This window comes from Perissodus microlepis, chromosome 3 (genome assembly GCF_051167445.1).
Source record: "Perissodus microlepis isolate ML-2025 ecotype Zambia chromosome 3, ASM5116744v1, whole genome shotgun sequence".
NCBI lineage: Eukaryota > Metazoa > Chordata > Actinopteri > Cichliformes > Cichlidae > Perissodus > Perissodus microlepis.
This window is the reverse complement of record NC_140463.1, coordinates 24,108,189-24,130,736: the sequence shown is the minus strand read 5'-3', so window position 1 is coordinate 24,130,736 and position 22,548 is coordinate 24,108,189. Positions and strand designations below refer to the sequence as shown.

The 22,548-nt window shown below is 38.1% G+C and overlaps 2 protein-coding genes across 2 annotated transcripts; one reads left to right on the top strand and one right to left on the bottom strand.

The window, feature by feature from the left end:
- Positions 1 to 1,180: 1,180 nt before the first annotated feature.
- Positions 1,181 to 3,377, top strand: LOC146390677 (uncharacterized). Its single transcript, XM_084923656.1, has 3 exons — positions 1,181 to 2,434; positions 2,864 to 2,939; positions 3,113 to 3,377. Exons 1-3 carry the CDS (start codon positions 2,305 to 2,307, stop codon positions 3,294 to 3,296), a joined length of 390 nt encoding a protein of 129 aa, XP_084779782.1. The 5' UTR covers positions 1,181 to 2,304; the 3' UTR covers positions 3,297 to 3,377.
- Positions 3,378 to 3,430: 53 nt separating this feature from the next.
- On the bottom strand, positions 3,431 to 5,428 carry LOC146390676 (uncharacterized). The gene is made up of 2 exons (XM_084923657.1): positions 4,881 to 5,428; positions 3,431 to 3,989 (listed from the first exon to the last, which is right to left on the bottom strand). Exons 1-2 carry the CDS (start codon positions 5,138 to 5,140, stop codon positions 3,923 to 3,925), a joined length of 327 nt encoding a protein of 108 aa, XP_084779783.1. The 5' UTR covers positions 5,141 to 5,428; the 3' UTR covers positions 3,431 to 3,922.
- Between the last annotated feature and the right edge of the window lie 17,120 nt (positions 5,429 to 22,548).

Here is a 22,548-nt window from a genome sequence, read left to right as displayed (position 1 = left end):
TTCTACTTGTTTTAATAAAGTAGGCATTTAAGGTTTTGAGAGAATATGTCCATTTGAACAGAAAGCTTTTATATTATAAATGTACAAGTTTCAATCAAAATGAATCATAATGATTTTATTTATCTTATCTTTTGTCATTATGAATATTTTAACGTAACGAATTTAGCACCTCACTCCGAACACTGATCTGTCAACACATTCTCATTTCAGGGCTTCAAACACAGCACAACTTCAAAAGGTTAGATGTCTCTGGCATTAAAACAAAACCACAAACCTGTGGCTGCACACATTTGGTTACTACTTATAATTCAGGTGGGAGGATGGAAGGCCAGCAGTTGTAAGTTAGTCAGCCATGAGACCATGGTTCACTATTTTTTCACTTGTTGTACTTCTTTGTGTATCCTCTACTTTGTTCATGTCTTCGATTTTAATTCCAGTTATGTTTAGACATAAACTACTTTGTTTAGGTCAAAGAAAAGATTGTGGGTTTGGTTTAAATGTGCCCCTTCACAACACACACATCTGAGGCTAAACTTGTTTATGTGTTACTTGATGGAAGTTTCCATTAGCAAATACTTCATGGTATTTGTGCCTAAGAACATTTTATGCATGACTCTGAGACACCTGTGGCTTTGATGAGAGAGCAGAATATGATCGTGCCATGAAAAAGTGAACTGACACAGTGCTGATCAGCTGTTTCTTGAAATTCTATTTTATAAATTGTCAAAATAAATCATCATCAGCTAGTCATGACAAGAAGATTTCAGAACCACAGTAATAACCCAAAGGGTTCAGAAAGATCCCTGTGTTAGATGCTGAGGAAGACAACAAGGGTGTACGACGTGCTCTCCCCTTTCATCCTACAGCTGCTTTGGAACAAGTGAATGAGGGGTGAAAAGCGCCCTCCTCCAACAAGAGCATGCCAAGTTTCAACATGCAGAGTGAAACTCTGTGTCACCCATGAGGGATTAACAAAGAAACACAAACAACGCCTGATTAAACAGTCAGGCTATTTTTGCCTGAAAAGTTCAGTGTGTTTTAGGTTAAGGTGGTCATTGATGTGACTTTTCTAATCATTTTTACAAATGATAAAAATGTACATGTCTTCCCAAACATCACAAACAAAGGAAAGGTGTATATGAATTCCTGAGTTTCTAACTTTTCTCTAGTCCTGATATGATTAAATGTAACTAGTGTAAATATAATATGCAAATTTCACAGCTACTTGACTAACAACTATTTCTGCACACTCTGCATGGGCTAGACTGTTTCGTAGGGTGATACCAGTTCCTGACACGTAAGAAAGCTGTGCATTGGATCTTAAATACCATAGTGAATATATCAACAGTTTGTTAAACAGCTTCTTTGACATATCTAATGAGTCCTGACACATTATCTGACACCCTAAACATGATTTTGGGGACATCCCATTTCATTGAGGGATTTTACTAGGCCTCAAGCATGCTTTAAGCGGGGACATGGACAGAAGAGGATTTGCAGCTGTGTGGAAACACATGGCTACTTGTGGTGTTACCTTAGACTGACTTTGGCACTAATATTAAAGTTAGATGGGGTTTTTTTTGCATTTATCCACAGGTTCAGATGTGTTCAGTTATTCACTGTGTCAGGGGTCGTGTGCGGCGGTGAGGAAGGTGACCCACACGCAGGACTCTTGGTGCAGAATGAGGAGGTTTATTGGAAACGGAGACAACAGAAGACAAGATGGCTGGATGAACTGAATGGACTGGCAAACTAACTGGCTGACTGAACTGAACACGCGACAAGAACAACATCAATGACAAGACACTGAACTGATGAAACTGAGGGACTTAAGTACACAGGCTGAATGATGAGTGATTAGAGACAGGTGAGTGAACAGCTGAACATAATGAACTAATGATAAATGGGAAGAGAACTAGAACATAATGCACACAGAGTAACGGTGTGTTCACACCGAACGCAATAGAGGCGGCCAGAGCGTCAGGTTTACATGTAAAGTCAATGGAAAGGCGCGATGACCCGCGATTGCGGCTCCCGCGAAAATTCGGAAGCAGATTTGCGTCGCGAAAACGCCTGAAACTCGCGTCAGTCTAGCGCGTTTGGAGCGTTTGACTCGCGAAAAAAAACACGCGCGTGAGTTTTTGTGTTGCATTTTGTGCATACGCGCGTTACGCGTCTACCGCTCGAGTTGGAAAAATCTGAACTCCAGCGTCAAATCGCGCCGCGACAACCAATCAGGAGCCTGGTGACGTGGCTGTGACCTAGGTCAAAGGGGCAGATCCAGCCAAAGCCCTTCATACTTCAATGGAAGGAAGGCTAATCAGCGCCGTAGCAAACAACCCGGAGCTGTACGACACCAGCTGCTTTCTGTACCGAGACAGGAATATAAAGGACCGAGCTTGGAGGAAGATATGTAAAGAGATCGGGCAACCTGGTAAGTTCATTCATTTCTCTTTTGAAAGTTTTCGCTGACCCGAGGAAGCTGCACAAAAGCTAGCAAGCCACCGCTATTTTCCCACTGACGTACAAATACCGTTCTGCTTTTATGCATGTTGTCATATAGGAATATATTTTGTTTATTAATAAACAGCACACAGTGGTCCCGCTGTTCATCCGTCACTGCTTCGCTTTTTCGCTGATTTTCTTTTTCTTTTCTTTTTTTTTGCAATCTACAAAGGTTTGTACTTTGAGAATCAATTGTGAGAACTGTGACCAATGTTCATGTGTGTGGGGAAAACAGTGTATAAAGTGCGTGACCAGGGGCTAGTTATTCTGAGAACCTCTGCTGCAATAAATGAGGGACCACTGTATATACTTTCTCTGATTATATTCAACATGTTAACATTTAATACTGTATTGATAGAGCCAACTGATTCTGCAGCAGAGCAGTTGCTTCTCCTGGCTCCCCAGTCCCTGAGCTCCTGCTGCTGCACCCACAGGTATGTACAGCAAGCACTGATACCTTTTTAGTCGGTGGGATTGCCTTGTAATCACCTTTACTAAATATCTACAACCAATCTGATTATATCCCGTTTTTGTTTTGTTTTCTTCAATGTTGAAATTAAAATCTAGTAGCAGTCTTCTCATTTCTTTGTTTTGTGCTGTTTTGCAGGCCCACAGAGGAGGACGGCTCCGAGGCAGATGAGGGACGGGTCCCAGGACGGTCCATCGGCGGTGGAGCTGGCCATCCTGGAGTCCCTGAAGAGGCCACACCAGTCTCCAATGGAGCAGTTCCTCCTCAGCCTTGTTCCTGCTCTGGAGAGCAGCTGGTCCTTTTTATTCCTGTCTCTCTGTAAATACTTATATTTTATATATTTATGTTTAATGTTTTTCAGTTTGAGAATTTTAATATTATTTCAAATAAATTTTTATAATGACTAATGTCTCAGTTCTACTACACAGCAAATGTTGGCACACGACTTGACACATGTAGAATTTATTTCTTATTATACTAATGACAAAATATACTAATACAGTGGGATGCAAAAGTTTGGGCAACCTTGTTAATAGACATTATTTTCCTGTATAAATCGTTGGTTGTTACAATAAAAAATGTCAGTTAAATATATCATACAGGAGACACACACAGTGATACTTGAGAAGTGAAAAGAAGTTTACTGGATTTACAGAAAGTGTGCAATAATTGTTTAAACAAAATCAAGCAGGTGTATAAATTTGGGCACCACAAAAAAAGAAATGGAATAAATATTTAGTGTATATCAATGTGTGTGTCTCCTATATGATATATGGGGTGCCTTTGTCTGGACGTGCTTCCCATCCAGAGCTCCACAGCAGAGAGGAAAGTTCCAGCGCTCCTCAAATCCCTCTGTGATGGACCGCCAGTCTCCAGGTGAAGGCACAGCCATGAAGTCGTCCACTAGACAGTCCCAGATGGCCGTCGCTACCTGGGGGGTGATCTGGCTCACCGTGGACACACCGACTCTGTAACTGAACGCTTGGTCGTGAAGGAGTCCCCGGTGACAAGGAACCTGAACAAAATTGTTCAAAATTAGTATTATGTGTACTGCAGTTACAAAATACATTATTCAAATTCCAAAATACTTTTGTGATGTCAGATTTAAATCACAAAACTTAAATCTTACATAAAACATTTTGTAATTATAAGGATAATTACAAAATGTATATTAGATCATATCTAAAACAGTTGTGTTTTGTTTTAACTTTAACATATCATAATTTGATTGGTAGCAACTTTTACAACTACAGTGAGCCAATCACTCATAATTCCTAAACATGTCAATCAGGTAGGAATGAAGTAAGACATTAATAGAAATAAAGAGTTCTATGTTGACATGTAGCCCTTTCCTTGCTTAAATCATTAATATTTTTGAAAAATTAATCTGTGATATGACATAGCTTATCAAGATAGAACCACATAACTAAAGATGAACCAAACTGTTCAGTTTTATCTAACTCTGTTTTAATAAAGGCTGGTGACCCTTGTTATAGAGTCTGACAGCTGCAGGGATTATATACAAATATTCAACTATCCCAGAATTAAACCAGGTCTAAATAAAAAGGAGTGAGTATCACTACAAAGGTTAACTCAGTAGTCCTAATGCTACAGTTTGATATCAGCAAACACCGAGCGCATACATTGATATGACACCATAGCCATGCTATCATTGCAAACACTGATAACAGCATAAAAAGAAATTAAATAGGGACTTGATGAGAGCTTCTGAGTATCACTAGAAATATTATAAACAGTCGTCTCCGTACCACAGTTTGCTATCAGTAAACACCGAGAGCATTCGCTGTTAGCATAGCACATCCATGTTAGCAGTGTATAAATGGATGGTTTAGCATATTAGCACAGGTATCAATAAAGGACTACCGTATTAAATACTTTTACTAACCTCAGGCAGATGGACAGGCGCTCTGCAGGTGGGATTGAGCGCCTGTAATTGGTGTCTAGGCAGGCGATGCTGGGACCAACGAGGGAAAGCAGGTCCTCAAACTGGCCGACGGTGATATCGCTGGAATCGGCCGTCATCCAGGCGCAGCTCCTGGAGCAAATGGTGAAACTCACCAAACTGCTCACGCCTCTGGAGGACCTGATGGACCCAGGTACGGCGAGGACGTCTTTTATGCCGCTGCTCTGCTCTCCACAGTACATCGAGAAGGGAGACTCTCTCTTCAAGCGCTAGCTCGACAGCTGCCATCTTGCAAAGATGCCGGTGTTCTGACAAACCATCCTACTTTGGCAAACCGTCCTACCAGTAGGATAATTTTACGCTGCCATATGACAAACTGCCCTACTTTGGCAAAATGTCCTACTGTACGTAATTTATGCACATTTCTGCTGCCAAACAATAATTCCAGCAAAAATTTAAGTAGGTATGACGGTTTGCCACTTAACTTTGCCCATCAGAGTATGTTTGTAGCTGATATTCATAAAGCCAGTACGGTTTGACACTTCTTTTTACCCATTAAAGTGTGCTTGTAGGTCACATTCACAAAGGTAGCATGTTTTGGCACGTAATTCTTCCCGTCAGAATTATGCTTCTAGTTTATAATAACAACGGTAGCATGTTTTGGCACGTAATTCTTCCCGTCAGAATTATGCTTCTAGTTTATAATAACAACGGTAGCATGTTTTGGCACGTAATTCTTCCCGTCAAAATTATGCTTCTAGTTTATAATAACAAAGGTAGCATGTTTTGGCACGTAATTCTTCCCGTCAAAATTATGCTTCTAGTTTATAATAACAACGGTAGCATGTTTTGGCACGTAATTCTTCCAGTCAAAATTATGCTTCTAGTTTATAATAACAACGGTAGCATGTTTTGGCACGTAATTCTTCCAGTCAAAATTATGCTTCTAGTTTATAATAACAACGGTAGCATGTTTTGGCACGTAATTCTTCCCGTCAGAATTATGCTTCTACTTTATAATAACAACGGTAGCATGTTTTGGCACGTAATTCTTCCCGTCAGAATTATGCTTCTACTTTATAATAACAACGGTAGCATGTTTTGGCACGTAATTCTTCCCGTCAGAATTATGCTTCTACTTTATAATAACAACGGTAGCATGTTTTGGCACGTAATTCTTCCCGTCAGAATTATGCTTCTACTTTATAATAACAACGGTAGCATGTTTTGGCACGTAATTCTTCCCGTCAGAATTATGCTTCTAGTTTATAATAACAACGGTAGCATGTTTTGGCACGTAATTCTTCCCGTCAGAATTATGCTTCTACTTTATAATAACAACGGTAGCATGTTTTGGCACGTAATTCTTCCCGTCAGAATTATGCTTCTAGTTTATAATAACAACGGTAGCATGTTTTGGCACGTAATTCTTCCCGTCAGAGTATGCTTCTAGTTTATAATAACAACGGTAGCATGTTTTGGCACGTAATTCTTGCCGTCAGAGTATGCTTCTAGTTTATAATAACAACGGTAGCATGTTTTGGCACGTAATTCTTCCAGTCAAAATTATGCTTCTAGTTTATAATAACAACGGTAGCATGTTTTGGCACGTAATTCTTCCCGTCAGAATTATGCTTCTACTTTATAATAACAAAGGTAGCATGTTTTGGCACGTAATTCTTCCCGTCAGAATTATGCTTCTAGTTTATAATAACAACGGTAGCATGTTTTGGCACGTAATTCTTCCCGTCAGAATTATGCTTCTAGTTTATAATAACAACGGTAGCATGTTTTGGCACGTAATTCTTCCCGTCAGAGTATGCTTCTAGTTTATAATAACAACGGTAGCATGTTTTGGCACGTAATTCTTCCCGTCAGAGTATGCTTCTAGTTTATAATAACAACGGTAGCATGTTTTGGCACGTAATTCTTCCCGTCAGAGTATGCTTCTAGTTTATAATAACAACGGTAGCATGTTTTGGCACGTAATTCTTGCCAACAGAATTATGCTTCTAGTTTATAATAACAACAGTAGCATGGTTTGGCACTTGTTTGTAGAAGCAGTCTGCATGCCAAGGTGCTTAAGTTATACAGCTGTCACCATTGAAGTGATTGGAACACCTGACTATATAAACTTTGACAATGAACTCACTCCATTATAGTTACAGTATATATTTACTGAATATATTTACAGATACATATATTTGACATTTATAGATCCAACAGAACACAGGGAGAAAGAACTGAAAAAGAAACAGTGTACAAATTATGCACATTTGTCGCACAGGTACTTCACCAGGCTGCTGTCATATTGAGCACATCCAAAATGTGCCCATCTGGAACAAAACTCGCACTGCACCTGAAGAGGGAGAAGGGGGGGGGGTGTAAGTGTGTTAACCAACATTACGAATTTTATGAGAAAATAATTACTACAGTGGCTTGCAAAAGTATTCGGCCCCCGTGAACTTTTCCACATTTTGTCAGATTGCATTCACAAACATGAATCAATTTTATTGGAATTCCACGTGAAAGACCAATGTCTCTACCCGTCTGGTAGAGACATACCCTAAAAGACTGGCAGCTGTAATTGCAGATAAAGGTGGTTCTACAAAGTATTGACTCAGGGGGCTGAATAATTACGCACACCCCACTTTTCAGTTATTCATTTGTAAAAATTGTTTGGAATCATGTATGATTGTTGTTCCACTTCTCATGTGTACACCACTTTGTATTGGTCTTTCACGTGGAATTCCAATTAAAATTGATTTGTGTTTTTGGCTGTAATGTGACAAAATGTGGAAAAGTTCAAGGGGGCCGAATACTATTGCAAGCCACTGTATATTGCATTTGTGGTTTATTTGTTTTACCATTTCAATCATACTGGAGTCAGGATCGGCTTCCAGCATGGAACAAACCACACAGTAGTCATCAGCATTACCTAGAAACACACTGACGTTCAACCTAACAGTTTTAAACAAAACTGAAAGTGCTATTGCAATACAAAAGCACATGACTCAACTTACTTTGATGTTCTAGCAGTTCGCAAGCAATTTCAGTGCGGTGCAGCCCAATGGCTTCTGGAGTAGACAGCACCCTAGTAACCTCTCCACTCAGAAGGTAGTGTTCGGCAAACTGTAAAATATGTTACAGTAATTGCAATTGATTAACTTAATTCTAGTTAAATACATTAAATACAATTGCTTATTAAATACCTTCAACACTAAAACTCCACAACTGCTGGAGTCCATCTGCTTGTTGTGTGGCAGAGTCTCCATTTTCCAATCCACTCTGGACTCTTCCTTATCTTTCATCTTCAGAAAATTCCTAATAAAAACAAAACAAGTTTTTAAAATGTAGCCAGCATTTTGCTCTAAATAAAAAGAAAAAAAACCCCACAAACCAAACAACCCAAAACAGATAATTAATGAATGATGAATACCTCCAGTTACGCATAACTTTCCTTTCATAACAACCTTCATTTCCAAGAGGGTCTAACAGCAGTACAGATTGTGAGGATATTTTGACAACCTAAAATAAAAATTGTATTTAGTAGAATATGTGTATTACGCTCACTTAAGTAAACATAATCAATTGTAAGCATTTTCAAAATAAGAATATGCTGCTAAAAAGAACAGTAAAACAAAAAAGAGAAAAAACACATGAGGTGTGAACATGTACCACAAGGATCCAGTGTGCACCAGAGTTCAGTGGGCACAACCAAATGTCCTCAGCCGGAAACAACATCTGTGGAATATTTTTAAGTTTATAAAGGTTTAGATTTATTTACATAACATACACTATATAACCAATATAACATCTACATTATCTTGCTGACACATTTAAACTTCCCAGAAAACAGAGAGGTTGCAACAACGCAAGACAACTGATACACAGGTTTCTGAAAAATGCAAGATTTTTTTTTTTTAAAAGATTACAAAATTGTATAAAATACTTTTGTGAAATAACCGGCATATGTTCTTACTTGCCTTTTGTTTCCTAATGAGGCAGTGCAGGTATGCATCAATGACCTGTTTGGATTAAAAGAAGATTATTTTTACAGACCACCACTAGGACCAAAAATGATTACTTCACTTACCTCATCAGAAAGCCACCCACTGTCCTCCAGTGTGCGAAAAGAAGAGTCATACAATTTGTATGGCCCAACGACTGCCTCTACACGCCCGGTGTCTTTTGCAGCCCAAAGCCACTTCACTAAAAAACAAAATATGATAAGTTTCTTTAGTAATAACAGTTGCCATTTGAAAATCACGGTCAATGGCCAACGGGCCACAAGCAGACAAGGGCCAACGGGCCACAAGCAGACAAGGGCCAACGGGCCAACAACATAAACATGCCAGAGGGGAGTATCCATTTGACTAGCCAAACTGGCAACAATTGACCAACCGGTCAGAATGAGATTTTTAGCTATGCCACCTTTTTCCTGCGTGCTGGGTTTCTGGGGGGTCACTGGTACAAGCTCTTCTGGTGCTTGGACTGATTTTACCTGAGCTATTTTTGGTGCAAACTGAATGACAGAGGATCTGTTATTTTGCAGCGCTTCATGATGATGCTGAGGACTGCAAAGCCACATCTCAGAAGATGGGCTACTCTCAACAGGTTCAGTTGGAGTTGAGACTTGGACAGGGTGGCTTGTTCTATAGGGTTTAATGTGGTCAATACTGTATAGACTTTTTAAAGTATTTCCCTCAGCGTTTTTCAGTCTAACACATTTTCCACTGAAGTCATCAATTGTGTAGGGACCTGAAAAATCCGGTTCAAGTCTTCCTCCTTTTCGCCCACGTTTCCTCATATTTAGAAGCAGAATTTGATCCCCTACATTGTACACAACATTTTTGTACTTTTTCAGGGCCCGCTTGGCGTATGCAACCTTTTGCTTGTCTTGTGACTTCGCAATGTTTTCTTGTGCAGTTTCTTTAACTGCATGTTGTGCTTCACTTTCAGACTGTACATAGTCACTGTACCTTTTGTCGTCTGGCAGAATGATGTTGGAAATCTAAAATTTTGTAGATATTAGCAATTAAAACAAGATGATATCATATTCATAAAGACATTACTGGGTTTTTTTCTTAAATGGTTTCAATTCTTTGTTCTAACATAGAAAGAATTTGACAAACACTCACCGGCACTTGAGCAGGCACTTCTGATGGAAATACTGCCTCTCTTCCATACATCAGAAAAAAAGGTGTGTATTTTGTTGTGGTGTGTACTTTTGACCGAAGTGAAAACAGGGTGGGCTCTAGATACAGATCCCAGTTATTCTGCTGGTCATTCACCAGTTTTCGGAGGGCTCTAAATGCAGGCATAGAAATATGTAAAGACAGTAATGAAAGTTTAATTAGAAGTAAATAAATTAATAAATTATTAAGTAACAATTAAGTTTGAATAACATAAGTAATGTTATTAAAAACTGTTAGATAAAAATTAGGCATACCTTTTTATGTTGTCATTGGTCTTTTCATCTAGACCATTGGTCTGTGGATGGTATGCTGCTGTGACACTTCTTTCAATTTGCAATAACTTGCAAAGATCAGAGTTGAGCTTCAACAGATAAGGACAAGGTTATACTTCTTATACAAGCACACAAGAAAAAAAACTTTGACCCCAGTGAAGTAAAGTTAAAAAATGTAACTGAAAATTATTTAACACTTACTTCATTCACAAACTCTCTGCCTTGATCTGACAAAATCCTTTTGGGGCAGCCATGTCTATATATAATGGAGCACAAGTGCTGGGCTACCTCAGATGCAGATTTTGTTTTTAATGGGAAAGCTTCAACCCATTTTGAAAAGTAGTCAGTTGCAGTAAGTATATACTGGAAGCCGCTTGAAGTTTTAGGAAGAGGTCCAGTAAGATCTATACCAATAAGTTCCCACACTTCAGACACCTATAAAGGACAAATTAATAATTTGAATAACAATTTGTATAATGTACACATTAACATTGATGGTTAAAATTAGTTGGCAAACCCTCCTGCCTTTATGAATATGAGCTACAAGCATAGTTTGATGGGTAAACGGGGCATAATATTTACCTGAATACACTGCAACGGTTGCACAGCAGTCAGTGGTTTCCCAACTTTTTGACACTGGTCACATTCCAGAATCTTTAAGGTAAAAATATTTATGGAGTTCACGTAAATGTTCAACATTCTCATTTGTAAAAAACAAAAACACTTAATGACATATTCTCTAACGAACAAACTATTTAGCAACAATAGTTTGTGTGCGCGTCTTCAAATCTCTGCCAGGCCTACAGGTTATTACTGTAATATCACTAATTAACCATATTTATTTATATTTTGCAAGTGTACAGTTTCTCTTTTAACTGATATCAAAAAATTTGCTTATTTTAAACGCTATTTAACAACAGTACAAACAGTTAATACATACCCATGTTTTAATGTCAACTGTCATACCAAACCAGTAAAATCTGGAACACACTGCATTTAGCGTTTTGTGTGTGCCAGTGTGTCCTCCAATTGGAGATGAATGAAACTCATGAAATATCTTCCTGGCATCATCCATGGTTTTTACTACTCTTCTGGTTCCAACAAAGAGTTCTCCATCTGCAGTAAAACAATATATATTTAGAAATTAATTTAACCACATATATGAGTTGTTAGTATTAACAATAAATTACTGACCCTTTTGTTTGAATTTTGAGGCATATCTTCTGAGGTTTTGCCTCTGAGCCTTGTCATATCCTGAAGGGTAGGAGCCCGCAGAAATGAACGCGTAAATCTCTTCCCACTTCTTCTCCACATCTACGAATGTCAGTAAACATTTTCTTATGAGCTTCAATGTGCAGTTAACAATGCAAATAATTTAACTTATTAAATAACGACATTACCGAAACAGCCTTAAAACACCGAAGCTGCGGACTCAAAAGTGTTGTGCAAATACCACGTGTCCAGTAACTTGACAGCAGACTAAACCGAATCTGCAAATTCGACAGTTTTGTGCAGAAAGCAGATAGCGACTTCACTTTAATATTGACAAACAATCACAAAGGCTTAAAAAATCAAGTATCAACGTCAATAAAAAGTACTAATACTTACTACTTACCTATTCTCCTGCAAATATGACAACGGAGTAGCGTGAAATCACAGCCAGATGCGCTTAGCTTCCCTTTTTGTGTTGTGCGCATGCGCGCACATGCTCAGGAACAACGGGTAGGACGGTTTACGGGGTAGGAGAAATTCCCAGAACACCGGTCTGGCACAACTTCCTCCCACATTCCTCCCACATTTCCGGTTCACGCGCGTCAAAATATGGATTTTTCTTGGACACGCGTTGAGACGCGAATGTGCACGCGTCAAATTAGGGGCGTTTTGTTCGCGTCCATCGCGTTCGGTGTGAACACACCGTAAGGCTAACACAATAAAACAGGAAGTGGAACATACAGAAGATAAACAGTGAACATGAACTGAAAATACTGGGTCAACAACCCAGGAACCCTGACACACTGTCCCTGATGGCAAACATCTGGACATGGCAAAATAGAACTGCACAATAGAGTGTGTGTGTGTGTGATGTTTGGTGATGCACGTGTATCTTCGTCCCTAACAATACTGATGATAATGATTCTTTTACAGGCACAATCACTAAATGGAAAGATTGGATGACGGATTTTATGATGAGGTTTGATAAATATGTGTCACACCGAATGGGTTCCTTATCTTAACAACAGGTTCTCCTGAACGAATAAATTAATTTAAATAAGGTTTTATAGGTTTTCTCTCTTTTGTTGTTTTATGCTGTTTCATATTTCCATGTGTAATATGATGTTTTGGGATGTTTTTCTTTTGTATAATTACTAATATTTTGCATACAAATTTTAGACTCATTGAGGAAGAGAGGTTGATGGGAGTGAGGATGAACACCAAGTGTAAAGCTGTACCTCTAACACTGTAGAATAATGCACAGTCTCTCTGAGTATGCAATGTTGTTGATGTTAATTGGTGTTGAATTAGACTAGGTGCTGGCCTGAGAAAAGATGGGAGTGGGAGTCGCTCTCTGCCCAGGGCAGCCCATGGGACAAAAATCTGTTGTAACTGAAAAGATACAGCGAGTTGTGTGTGAGGGTATAAAAGGGACCTGCAACATCTCAAAGGCAGAGCTCTCATGACTGTGAACTGTGATGTTTGATGTGTGTTAGCTCTCCTGCATGCAGTGATTAAAATAGCTTGACCACAGCTGACCATGTTGCAGACTTCATTAACAGAAAATTCCACGACACCAGGATGAAAGTAGTTTTCATATAAAACAACACAAGCTGAACACTGAATGATTTAAAGAGTATAAAATGATGGAAATCATTTCTGTAGCCTTCTCAATAAATAGATCTCAACCCAAAAACCTATTTTGGACAGATGTGTTTAGAGTGACTTGTAAATTCGATAATAAAAAAAACTGTTTTTGTGACATGATATGTAACATAACATGATATGCTCTTTGCTGGGTTTTCCTTAAATCTGTTACCCATCTGTATGTTCACGTATATATATATATATAAATGAAGAAACTTTAAAAAGAATACAAAACAATTTGAAATAACTGAAACTCTCATCAGAATGTCAGTTATGTGTTTGCTTTGACTGTAAGTTGAGCTATAAATTTAACAACTCACAGACTTGTTTTGCTGTTAGAGTGACATCCTCTTCAAGGTCTACCCTACATACAGATGAAAGGCTCCTGGATGGATGGATGGATGGATGGGGTACTGTTGTTTCTCTGTACAGGCTCTCAGTGAAGCCTGTCATTAGAATCAATGTTATTCTATTTTCTGATTCATTATACTGGTCAACTTACACTTGTTATTTTTTTATTTATTTATTTATTTTCAACATGATAGTATTGTATTCTGATCAGTAGTGAGCAATTGTGCAGTTGTGTAAACCATCAGTAAAACCACGTATCAATTATGGTTATGGGCTCAAATTGTGGTCAGAAATATTTTGTTCTTGTAAATTAGACTGTATAGCTGCGAACTGAGTTTTGTAAACCAAAATATCTGAAAATTTTACATTTGTGCATCCATAGATGAGAATTTGTGTGTGTGCAAAAAAAGATTTGTGTTTGTAAAAAATATTTACTCAGGTTACAATTTTTTTTAAGGTCTGGTTACAGATACAAAGCAAGCAAACAAACAAACTATGTGTAAAACCGCGCTCACCTCTTCTGTTCAAAGAGGTGTTGTTTTCCTTTCTTCCTCTTCTCTGATGTAATTATAATTCTTTTATTACCTTTGGATGTAGAGGCCACACTTATGATTTTCTCACATCTAACATCTTGCATTTCCCACTCTTCATATCATCTCCCAATGAGTCATGATGTTCGGGTTAAGCAGGTTTGCTGAGTAAAGAATTAGTTGTCATCAGAATCTCATCCACAGTGTATTTTCTTCCCCACTTACTTCTAAATCATTCTCTGTGCTTTGTTAGCATTTCACACTCTGCAGAATATGCAGTGCTGGTTTTCAACACTCTTTTCTGTTAAATTCAGTACTAAAATCTTCTGAAGCATTTTTATATTATTATTATTTGCTCTGTTTTACTTGCATCTATTTGAAAGAGTTAGTGTAAACACAAAACATTATTTTATTTTATATAGTGGAATATGCAGGAAGTAGGTTTAAATGTTAAAGAATTTCTTTAAATAGATCATAGGTCAGTAGGTCATACTAACACACGCACACACATAGAGAGAGAAAGATAGAACTTGGAGAGTGCCCATAGCGGACAGATAACACCTTTAGTGTTAGTTTCTGTGAGAATGGAAAACAACTCCTTAAAAGGGGAGTTGGGTGACAGCAATGGTTTAAGTGTAACTGCTGAGTCAGGGGGGTTCAGATCAACTGGTGTTATGTAGGGCATACCAGAGTTTGTGTGCAACTGGTTGATCTCCAAATGCGCATTTGTTTAATTTGTCTGCAATAACAGTTGAACCTAGTCTATTTTCTCGTCGCGCTTCTTCTGCCAATATCAAAGGATTGGGGAGAGATGGTGAGGGCTCTAGTCTCTACACTGCTCACAGCTTCCTTAACCTCCTGGGATCTGGCGTTCTTCACATACATGGACATCACATGTTGGGTTGTCTAGACCACAATACTAAATTTTACATACATAGGTACAAACATGTTCTCATAGGGGAAAAAAGTTTGAAGTAGCAGTTTTGGAGTGAAATGTTTTGTGATTCATGTGATGTTCAGAAATCTTTCACTTTTTTTACTTTGTTACAGACATACGTCTTCCTGCAACTGTTAGCAGCACTTCAAAAGAGCCATTTTGGAAGACATTTTGGTTGTTGCAGCGGAGGGTGGATTCCAGTTTTTGATTCAGTCTCTCCGTTTGTCCATTTGTATTTGTTTGAGGGGTGATAGCCAGAACTGAGGTTAAACAGGATGGTGCAATACTAGGGCTGAGGTGAATAATTCTTTGAGTTTCTTAAATGTGGCCTCAGCCTCAGTTTTCCAGAGGAATGGTTTCTTAGTGCATGTGTTTGTAATGAGTGGTGTGGCGACCTTGCTGTAGTTTCTGTCAAGGCTCTGTGTGCGGGCAGGCGGAGAGGAGGATCCAAACGCAGGACTCAGACACTAACTTGAAACTCAAAAACCTCAGCTTTATTGCTGGTACGAAAACAAAACATGAAGTGAACACTGAATACGGAGAACAGAAACACACAAGCATAATCTGATGGTACGACGCGACACCGAGCATGGGAAAACACAGGGCTTATATACACAGGGTAGTAACGAGGGAATCGGCAACAGAAGGGAGACACAGCTGGGAGAGATCAGGGCTAACGAGACAGGGGGAACAAAGCTGCACACACTAACATAAGACAAAGACTTTCACAATAAAACAGGAAACATGAATCACAACTCAGAGACATGGACTCAACACAGAGAGACAGAAAATGACACATGGAACTGAACTATACATGAAACCACAATTCCTAAAACATGGATAACAGAAACATGAAACTCTAATAATAATCATCACAACCACAACAAGAGAACAAGAAAACAATCCATAATGCAAAATTAAACCAAAACATAATAAACTCAAAATACTGGGTCCAACGGACCCAGAACCGTGACAGTTGCATATGAAACACACAAGTTTTGCGAAACCCAAGAAGGCCAATATTTGAAATGTCCTTTAGTCCGGGAACTTTATAGTGTTCTATCGAAATTTATTACAAATGTTCTCATTTGTGGATATCATTTTTCTCAGAAACTAAATCAGGTAAAAAGATTATTCTTCGTTTTTACATTCCTCAGGTCCCAATCAGCCCAAATAGGAAAGAGGAATTAAAAGTGCATGTGAAGAAAGAGTTCGGGTCTTAGGAGGGGTAAGAAGCTCAATTCCATCTTTCATCGTATTAACCCTTTAAAACCAGTCAGAGTGGGCACAATCCGTTTTGCATAACTATTTTTAAATCTCTGTAGAACTGGAACCACGTAAGGTAGCGCAATCATTTTTTTTGCATATCAAACCGGAAGAGTTGTACTTACATGTTATACCATAAGCTTGTCCTAGGTCACGGTTTCATTCCACATATAGCTTTGGAAAAATTGCATAAAAAGCGCTTGCAGCAACAAAAACATTATATTCCAGAAACACGCTTTGCCGATCCGATCAGCTGTTCATAACACTTCCTAGGTTGGAATAGACGTCAGTGCGAACTATCGTATGTCCGCCATTACCTGGCTGAAACCGGAAGTGACGTCATTTTCGCAGAAAATATCGTTTTTTACCTTCAGGGCCTTATAAGCCTATACTGGTGTTTTTAAAAGTCATGTTTGGCTTTATGCTTTTCTGTATAGTTTCTGGGATGCTTAGAACTCAAATTGCACTGCTGGAAATAGTTTATTTTGATGCACATGCTGGTTTTTTTTTTTTGAAAATTTCCATTACAACATTTATTTTCATTTTTCCTGCAGTATATAAAATTGGTGTATCTCAAAAATGAAACTATGAAGACACTCAAAATAAATTTCCTGTTGTTGGAAACTATTTTGTACAACTTTTTTGTATTTAGAGTTTTGAGCAATAAACCTCTTAAATTTCTCCAAGTAGAAATATATCTAAATAAAACCAAAAACGATTTTCAATTTTTTTGTAGTTTATTGCACTTTTTTGCAATTTATGTTGGTTCTATGGATTTAATGCATACATATTACTAAACTTTGGGCTATAACGGTTGTATTGATGTATAGCAACTTGAAATGCTCCCAAAAATGGCACTACAGCATGTAAAAATATAAAGATAAGCGCTGGCGGACTTGGTTCTATGGTAGGTATTAAAGGGTTAATGTGATGCACTACCTGCTCAAAAATAGATCTTATACAAGTCAGCTCAGCCACCACACTGTCTTGGGATGAGCTCCTAACGTCAGCTCCATCAGGTGCCTTGGGTGCCACTGATTCTTATATAGCGCTTTTATACTCTAGAGGAGTATTCAAAGCGCTGTATAGAACATGCCTCACTCACCCATTCACACACACTCACACTCCGATGAAAGCATCGGCAATTTGGGGTTAGTATCTTGCCCAAGGATATTTGGCTTGCAGACTGGGGGAGCCAGGAATCGAACCACCAATCAGTAGCCGATCTGCTTTACCACCTGAGCCACAGCCACCCACAGTTGGCTGGTTTCGTGTCAAATAATGACTCTTCTGACTGCACTCGCAAACTCTAGACCTAAGTAAAACAAGTCCATCTGGCATACCAAACACTGGCCAATAGGTTACTATAATGTTCTTATGTATAATATCTTTGTTTATAGTTGGCCTCTAAAATATCTAAAATATCTTTGCAAAACTGTTATATTTGTTGTTTATATTTCTGCTGTCCTCATGACCAGAGTGCTCTTAAAAGACATGTTAATGTCACTGACACTCTTTAGATGGATACATGAAGGATGTATAAAAGTCACTTTGCCAAAAACTGATTGCAGCTTGTGACAGGAATAATGTTTGTGGCTCAAAATTGCTTCATATCATTCCTGATAGATATGTTTGGCATATGTTTCACAGATTATAGTCCAACAAGGAAATCAACTTTTGCCACAAGACCTGTTGTCACTGCACACCGGCCCTACAAACACTGATGCTGGCACCGGCCTTTCTTGGTTTCTGTCAAAATATGCATAGACTGTGTTCTATTGACTTTGTATTGACCATGTCTCATATTCATATTCAGAAAAAAGTTCTTTCTGGAATATTATCTTTATAGTTCTATCATTAAGCCATTAGGAGGCAAGAAACAGGTATAACAACTACAGCCTGGGAAAACCCGAAGCTTTACCTGCCGGCGGTTCTACGTAGTGAGAACAGCCAGCCAGCAACTACCCAAGCAGAGAGAGAGCAATGCGTGAAACTAAGATTGGGGGTGGACCCTAGGAATTGCTGGCACCATGACTATCCAATACAAGTTGCCAAAACCACTGACAATAAAACTAAACTAAACCTGCATAATAATAACAAAACAACAGAAACACAAATAATAACAAAAAATTCAGCTACAGATTACAGTCTGTCAGGGAGCCATGTGGAGAAATGTGGTCCAACTGCCTTCACAACATTACAGTGAATGCATTCTTTAACCACACTAAGAGACAGCAGGAAGAGCATTGTGTATGACTTGGTCCTTTTACTCATAAAGCTGATAATCATTGCGGTAAAGAACGTCATGCGAGGAGCATATTTTTTAGGAAAGTCTAAGAAAGCGTGAAAGAGGTGTAGTCAGCAATGGCTCTCCAAAAACTTGTGTGCTGGTTCAATGTGATTATCATACTTTTTTGCAAAGGTGAGAAACAAAGATTTTTCTTCAGTTATTTTTTTCTCATTAGCTAGTTTAATTAAGATTAATTAGAGCTATAAATGTAAACTATTTGAAACATTTTTCTGTCAATACTGTGATAAATATCTAATATTGTATTTATAAAAGTACATTTAAACAGTTTAAAATCTGAAATCATCGGAAATGTTCACAGTGTGAAGACATCTGGGAATATTAATGTTTTTGAATCTGTTTAGTCAGTTTTTTTTCTTTCCTTAAAGAAAGTTCTATTTGTGGAGTATTTCAGGTTATGAGTAGTGGTGTGCTATTAAAATATTGATTCCTCCGATACCAGTTATTTATGTTCTAGAATCGATTGTCATATTAAAGTATCGATATTTTAGTAATTTGGGGTAAATATGCAGTTTATCATTAATAAAATAATAAAACACTAAGTTTTTGTACAAAGTATTGGTATCGGATCAGTATTGTCGATACCACCCTGCTAATATGATATAACAGTGAACCTGGAGGTAGTACAAATACTTTTGAGCTTACAATTCAAAATTATAAATAAAAACTTTTTCTCTTTATAAATGATGTTGACTGTTTGACACCAAAGCATATTTAGATTAGGTTTAGGAAACATTTGGTTTATGATCCTTTACTATATTAACCCTTTACACTGATACACTATTGGGGTGTGACAGTACCAAGGACAAAGCACACATCATCTATGAATTGCTTTGAGAAGAGAGCTCTGTTTGATTACCTGAGTGAGTAAATCTCGCTGTAAATCTGTGACAATAACACTTTTTTATTAACAAATCTATAATATAAAACATAAAATAATTGTTCAGCTGAGGTTATCAGAATATGATTAACATAATTATTACTACAATACTGAACAGAGTGACCTAAAACAACAATAAATGATTGTAGCATAGGACCCCCAAGGTGGAGCACATAAACTCAACGCAGCAGTTGTCAGAGCACAGATGCTTTATTGTGTGACAAATAATACTGTGGTTTCGACCCTAGGCTCCGGACAAAGGCACTCTGTCTCGCTGCCACACCTTCCCAGCTAGCTGTCACTGTCAGAAAGCAGACACAGTCAATTTATGTACCTGTTCTCCCCGTCTCCGTGCCGCCCCATGAGCTCGCTGTGACGCTTTCTCCCCCGCAGCAGGCCAAATACCACACCCCCACCACAATGATATATTATTTTTTATGGAATAATTATTGACAAAGATCAGCATTTTTTGTCAAAAATGTTTTGATTTAAGAATTCACTGCAAAGTTTCATATGTTTGCTTTCTCACAAGCACAAGATATCTTCTCTAAACTGGTTTTGTCTTTTTCCTTTTTTAGGTTGTCACTCACAGTTGCCTGGTGAGCAAATGAAGGCATTTTGTTAAAAATTCTTCAAGTTTCATGTTTGTTTGTTTTTTTTAACATGTTTGATAACAAGACAAAAAGACCATCATCAGTTACATTTTATAATATAGCCTCTGACTAAAAAATCTCTTAACTTTACCATGCATTTTTCATATAATTTTGTGGCGCTATGGTGTAATTTTAATTTCCTGAAAATACTTAGCAGAACTTAGTTGTAAGGATTTGTTTTTAGTAGGAAAAAACAAAGTATACAAAGTATTTTTTTTTTCGACACTGGTGTCATCTTTTTAGGTTACAAAACTGCTCAATATGGAAAAACCTGCATGTTAATGTGTTTTTGTGTCATATGCATCTGTATTTTCTTTAAGGGACATATATTAAAGAACAGTTTTTCATTAAAAGGTCTGATCAGATTAACTGGATAGTACAGGAAAGTACTGTCTTTGGTAATCTGACTAGGTTTACTAGGTCACTTGAAACCGATGATTTAATGTTTTTAAATAATTTCCAGTTTCAACAAGATTTATATAAATGCTTCTACTATTTAAATGCAATATGCAAATACTATTAAATTTCTTCTTGAATAACACTTAGAATATAATTCATCATTATAATCAACATTTGCATCAAAATCAATGTTGTTTTCAAAATTAAATAATTTATGTTCGATTGGAGCAGCTGCAGCTGCCCAGCCAAGGAAACTCATGTCTTTAAGCTCATGCCAGAGGAGGTTTGGACCTCAGTAGTTATTGAGTTAGTGAGCTCTTTAGAATGATCCATCCTTTCATAAATGTTTGAAAAAGGTGGACTGCATGGCTAGATACTGTTTTTACACCTGTGACAATGGAGCTGAAAAAAATCTAAATTAAAAAATTAAGAGGTGTGGCCCTTCACTTCCCTACTACTTCTGGCCTTGTATGTCTCAAAAGAAGCAAAAACATGTTAGATAAATGATGTGCTTGTTCATAAACAATATATGTAAACATTGTTTCTCATTATTTTGAATGATTTTTGTGATGATTTTCTTCTTGTCTCCTCTACAGAGCCAGTGCAGTTTAATATAGACTTGAACTTGCTTTTCCCAATATCCAGTCTCCCCCCCAAATTTCATTGATCTGTTTAGAGGCTATGTGGAAAATGTGACTTTCCCCCAAAACACAACTTGGTCTTTAATCGTAGAAGACTTGAACTTCACCACATGTAAGCATTTTGTGCTCAGTCACATTTAAATGTGTTCATACTCTGGTGCATGATTTATGAGCTGTGTTTGGTGATTGTCTTAAATGTCCTTATCAGGGTGCTATCCAAACTCCACTGGAGGACTGCAGTGCCAATGTGAGGACCAGTTTGCCTGGTCATGTGACAAGTGTGGCCTTTACGGTGCATGCAGTAATGTCACCTCCCAAACCTGTGAATGCATCAAAGGGCTTCCTCCTGGTGGAGAGTTCTGTGAACCAATCGAAAGTAAGCTTCTGTCATGGCGAGTTTCTAACTCCTCCAAAAGTTACTCTATTGATTCTCACTTCTCTTGAGCAGTACTGCTAAATGCATAGTGTTGACTCCAACTTTATTATTAAATTCCACCATGAACACATAGCCATGATGAGAAGGGCAAAAGGGTTGTTTTGAGGGTGTACACAGGACTGTGGGATGACATTACTTTCTTATTAGGCAAGTATCTCCAAGCTGTCCACTAAAAGCAAAACCAGACTGCAGACAACAAAGAGTTAAATAATAGTGCAATTAATTGATCTTGCACAAATTTTATTTAATAAACTCCGTGCCCAAGCTTCATTACTGATTGTTCCCATCCAATTATAATTTTAGGTCTGAGGTTATTTCAAAACATTAAGACATGAGTGTCTTGATGGCAGGCAGGCAGGCAGGCAGGCAGGCAGGACACACAGCAAGATGAGAGTAGATAAGTGAAGTCACAACACAGACAGATGAAAACACAGGGCTTAAATACACAGAGGGAGCAATCAGGGAATGGGAAACAGGAGGGAAACACAGCTGCGGCAAATCAGGGCCAACGAGACAAGGGAAGCAGACATGGACCTTCAAAGTAAAACAGGAAACATAACACAGAGACGCACGGGGATCACAGACAGAAAACCAGAACACTAAAACTCTAACAAAACCCACACAAAGAATCTAAACTAAGAATAATCCTATAACCCATAAGGAAAAGCTAGAATATAATGAAATAAACAAAATCAAAGAACCAAAACCACAAAACACTGGATCGATGACCCAGGCACTCTAACAAATAGTTGAACCTGAGGGGCCTGGCAGGTTGAGTCCTGCCATCCACAGCTGTTAATGGAAGCTCCAACCTAGATCCATACATTTGTTTATATAACTGTGTCAGTTTTAGTTGCCTGGAAAGGAGTTACACCAATACAGATCTACATATTAAATTATGTTGTTTACATTAAATCATC